Here is a 4,898-nt window from a genome sequence, read left to right on the forward strand (position 1 = left end):
TCCTGTAGTCCTAGCCACTTGGGAGGCTAAGACAGAATTGCTTGAACCTGGGAGGCAGAGGTTGCAGTGAGCAAAAATTGTGCCACTGCACTCTATCCTGGTGACAGAAGGAGACTCCATCTCAAAAAAAAAAAAAAAACAAAATAAACAAAAAGCAGTGAACATTTATCGAGCACTTACACATGCTTGGTATTATACTAAACACTGTACATTTAGTAACCCATTTAACCCTGATAGTCAGGTACCTGTATCATTCCCATTATATGGATTAAAAATTTGAGGCACCAGGCCGGGCGCGGTGGTGCAAGCCTGTAATCCCAGCACTTTGGGGCCCGAGACGGGCGGATCACGAGGTCAGAAGATCGAGACCATCGTGGCTAACACGGTGAAACCCCGTCTCTACTAAAAAATACAAAAAACTAGCCGGGCGAGGTGTGGCGGGCGCCTGTAGTCCCAGCTACTCAGGAGGCTGAGGCAGGAGAATGGCGTGAACCCGGGAGGCGGAGCTTGCAGTGAGCTGAGATCTGGCCATTGCAGCCCAGCCCGGGCAACAGAGCGAGACTCTGTCTCAAAAAAAAAAAAAAAAAATTTGAGGCACCAAAGGGTTAGGTAACTTGTCCAAAGCTCCAGTTAAGCGTGGTGGAGCTCTCAAGTCTGTAGTCCCAGCACTTTGGGTGGCTGAGGCAGGAGGATTGCTTGAGGCCAGGAGTTTGAGACCAGCCTGGGCAACACAGTAAGACCTTGTCTCTAAAAAAAAAAAAAAAGAGTAGTAGAGATGAAGTGTTAGTTTAGCTGAGTTCTGTAGTTAACCACCACAGCTAGATATTTACTTTTACCTTTTATATGTGCAATTCGGGTTTCTCTATTCTAATTTATAAAGTTCTAGGTGACTAGAGCTTCCATGATATCATCTGACATGTTGCTGTTCTGGACTCAGGTTTGTTGAAAGCAGCTGATATACTCTGTTAATGATTCCGAGGCCAGAGTCAGGCTGGAGTGAGGAGTTGGCCTGGTGTGTAAGAACTCCATCCCCCCTTAACTGGCAGGATGCAGGCAATGATTCAGTAGGTTGGGCTGGCCACCTCCCCCATCCCCTCACCCCCTGCCATCGTTCAAAATAGTAATTATGATGTAATGTTGGTTTAATGTTTAAAAAAATACTCTGATGATTTATGGACTTAAAAGTTATCTAAATGCACCCTGAGGATGATGGTGAAAGGTGCAATTTTGACATCAAAACAAGCGGGTGCATCAAATATTTAATTAAAGGATCAGATGAAGAAAGCAGATGCAGAGTCGCTTAGATGGAAATGTGGCCTAACCCCCCACCCCAAGGTCTGAGAGTGGCAGAAGCTAGTGTCACCTTTGAATACAAAACATGGCTACAGACGAATTCAAGAAAGAGTGAGAATGTATTGCTTATATAATTTTAGGGCTTTTTTTTCCTGAGGCGGAGTCTTGCTCTGTTACCCAGGTTAGAGTGCAGTGGCACAATCTCAGCTCACTGCAACCTCTGGGTCCCGGGTTCAAGCAATTCGCCTGCCTCAGCCTCCCAAATAGCTGGGATTACAGGCGCCTGCCTCCACACCCGGCTAATTTTTTTGTATTTTTAGTTTGTTTTAAAAAATGATTATTAAAATACAAGATGATTTAAGGATTCTTGAAGGCGTATAGACTCCCTTTCAAATGTAAACGAGTGGAGGAAAAACTGGAAGCCTGCACTCCTCCTCCTTTGCTAACAAAGGGTGTTTATTAGCTAGGATGGCAATGAAAAATTTAATACAATGTAGTTTATAGCAGTGGACCGTTTCTTTGGCTCCTCATCTGGATGTGCAGCTCTGACTTCTCATGGATAAGCTGTATAAAACCTTATTAGATTCAAATACTGTCACTATGCCATACTAAAAAAAATCATAGCTATGAGCTGTATTATCCAAGTGGGGTTAAATTAGTTGATTTAAAGATTTCCCTCTTTCCTACTGGTGCTAAAAAATTGTTAAAATTAGGAATGTGCTAATTTAACAATTTACACTACAGGCCTGCTGCCTGGCAATGTGCTGTCAATTCAAGAAAAGAAAGCAAGCAAGCTACTTCATGATGAGAAATCAAACCTCACCCCCACTTCTCTCTCTTTTCTTCCTTTTTTTTTTTTTTCCTCTGAGCAATGGTCCCCAGGAAACAAACCCACAAACCGCTGTCAAGTTTGATTCCTCTTTCTGGAGTTACAGTCTTCCTGCTCCTCCGTGATGGCTCAGCTGACGCACCACCTCTGCTACTCGTTTTCAAAATACATGTTGAGTCTTAGGACCAGGACCAGGAGGACGATTGAGGTTTTTTTCCTTGTCATCGTTCTTTTCTTTTTCTTTCTTTCTTTTTTTTGGTGGTGGGTGGGGCCAAGCTAAGAGGGAGACAGCAGGTCTGCGCCATCCCTCCTCTGACCCTCTGGGGCCATCTTCCTTCTGGCAATTCTCTTCCCCCATCTGTTTTCCTCTTGTTTTTGTTTTTTAAAAGAGAAGGAAAAACAATCAAAGAAAGGAAAAGAAACGAAACAAAACAAAATTACATGAAACATCTCTATGGCAAGGCCAGTATGGTAGAAAATTATGGTTAAAAAATTATAGGAGTGCATTGATTCATGTGAGCATTCCATGTTTCCACACAGGTCTCAAATTATGGAAGAAATACATTGCTTAGACAATAGATGGTGGCATGAGAAGCTTCCTCTTTAATTTTTAAATTATACAAAGTTTGCTTCTTCGTTTGGCAAAGGAGGGGCTCTGTTTTGGTTTTATTTGATCAGTAATTTTTCACTCCTTACACATTTCAGTAAATGTTCACTGATCTTCGCTTTGCTCCAGGTGCTGAGGAGGGAGCTCTGGGGACAGCTGAGGGCTTAGGCATTCCTGGTGGGGCTGCCAGGCTCTTCGTCAGCCTGGGAAATGCTCCCATCACAGGACAGCACCCTGGCCCCTGAGATGGCTTCATCCTTTTGGAGAGGTACTTCTGCAGCTTCCTGGGGCCTTCAGCACATGTGTCTAGCTCGGTTGATTTAAGGGCTCTTTCCAGGGTGATCATCCCATGGATTCCAATGAGCAAAACCAGAGGAGCTGGGGAGGTCCACGTAGTGTATTTTAAAATGTCTCCTTCTTTATGATCCAGGCATAGTTATGAAGGTTGGACACCGAGGTATTTTTTAAAATTTCTTATCGAAGTATAAACAGTGAAATTGTGCACAGATCTTAAATGGCATTTATAAGTTTTGACAAATGTACATACATGGCAATCTATTTTTATTTCACTACCCCAGAAGGTTCCTTCATGCCCTTTCCCAGTCAATACCCCCTCACCCCCAAGGATACTTTTCCTCTCCCCATAGCTTAGCTCTGTCTGTTCTAGAATTTCCTGGAAATGGAATCACGCAGTATGAACTCTTTTGTGTTTGGGTTCTTTCTCACACAACACGATGTTTTTGAGAGTCATCAGGTTGTTGCCTGTACCAGGTTAAATAGGATATCACTAACAGCGAGATAGTGTTAAGAAGGGGACAATTTTTACCCCGTTGGCCTCCAGGCCAGATACTACCTAAATCCTGGTAAGTTGGCCCTCCTTGCCCTTCCAAGTGAGTCTCTCTCCAGGGCCATGCAAGTTTCTCTCCCAGAACCGCTCAGGCGGCCTCGGGCACCACCCAGATGGCTGCGGGGCCATCACCAGGTCGCCTCCCCAGAACAGCTGCCCCCTGCTTCCCCCTAGTCCCATTAAAACTCAAAAGGGAACTCTGGCCCCTCTGCCGATCAGAATTCAGATTCGCTTAATTCCACGCATCCAACTGCACACAACCGTGTGATGTTTTGGTGATCACAGATACGCAGAGTCCTTTAAAAAACGTAAAAAGAAAAAAAGAAAAGGTGGGTAAAAACCGAGATCTCCAAGGCAGTGGATATTAGTCTCGGGCTGAGCCAGGGATTCAGAATGAAATCTTTTCTTTTTTAAATAAACGGAAGAGTCGTTCTCTGCTCCTCGCTCAGAAGGTTTCAAAGGTCGTCACACTGAAGCCCGGGGGCGTTCATCTCCCCAGCGGCCGGGAGAAGGGAGGAGGTTGGAGGGAGGAGGGAGGGAGCACACAAAAGCGGGCCGTGCAGAGAGGGCTAATGTTTCCTGTTTGCCTGGAGCCCCCTCCCCTGCCTCCCCTCCCCCAGCCCCCTCCCAGCACTCGGGCGGAAGTGAGTTTGCTCCTTTGGAGATTAAAAGGATTCCGAATTCCGATCAGTCCCAATAACCGGCGTACTGAAGAGAAGAGGAGAAGGAGGAGGAGGAGGAGGAAGAGGCGGCAAAGCAGAGAAAGAGGGGGCGCGCGCGCGCGCGCGCACGCAACCCGAATTGGGGGAGTTGTGCAAAGCCCCAGGAGGCCGGGGCACGGCGGGAGCAAAGCCCGGTAGGCGCAGCGCGGCCGAGGCCACCCGCGTCCGGATCGGCGATTCGTTTCAGAAAGAAGATGACGCGGGCGCGAGCCGGCGGCGTTGGCCACGCGGCTCCCGAGCTCGCCGCGCGGGGCTGTTGCCGGTTCCACTGATTCCAGCGCGCCTGAGAGAAGCCTCCATCCCCGAGGCTCGGGATCGGAGGGGGGACCAAGGCGAGGGTGAAATGGCCCAATGACAAAGGAAATGTGATCCCCCTTCGCTGCCAAGGTTTCAGAGAGGACGGACGTGAGGAGGAGGAGGGGCGCAGGGCGCGCGCGGAGCTCGGATAGCATTGCACGACGGCCCGCGCGGAGCGGGTACATCTAATATCTTCCTGCCGATGAATAATTCAGGGAGGCCCGCGGGGACCTGCGGCCCCGCGCGCTAAGCCGAAGGGGAAGGAGCGTGCGGGAAGCGCCCAGGCCAGGCGAGGCGGGGGCA

The 4,898-nt window shown here is 48.1% G+C and overlaps 1 protein-coding gene across 1 annotated transcript; it reads right to left on the reverse strand.

Annotated features, from left to right (window-relative positions):
* Window positions 1-4,263: 4,263 nt before the first annotated feature.
* Window positions 4,264-4,892, reverse strand: LOC105525785 (putative uncharacterized protein UNQ6490/PRO21339). The gene is given in 2 exon segments (XM_011961544.1): window positions 4,264-4,359; window positions 4,361-4,892. Coding segments are annotated over 2 exon segments (516 nt in total). The 5' UTR covers window positions 4,781-4,892.
* Between the last annotated feature and the right edge of the window lie 6 nt (window positions 4,893-4,898).

The sequence above is a fragment of the Colobus angolensis genome, unplaced genomic scaffold (assembly GCF_000951035.1).
Source record: "Colobus angolensis palliatus isolate OR3802 unplaced genomic scaffold, Cang.pa_1.0 Scaffold56, whole genome shotgun sequence".
NCBI lineage: Eukaryota > Metazoa > Chordata > Mammalia > Primates > Cercopithecidae > Colobus > Colobus angolensis.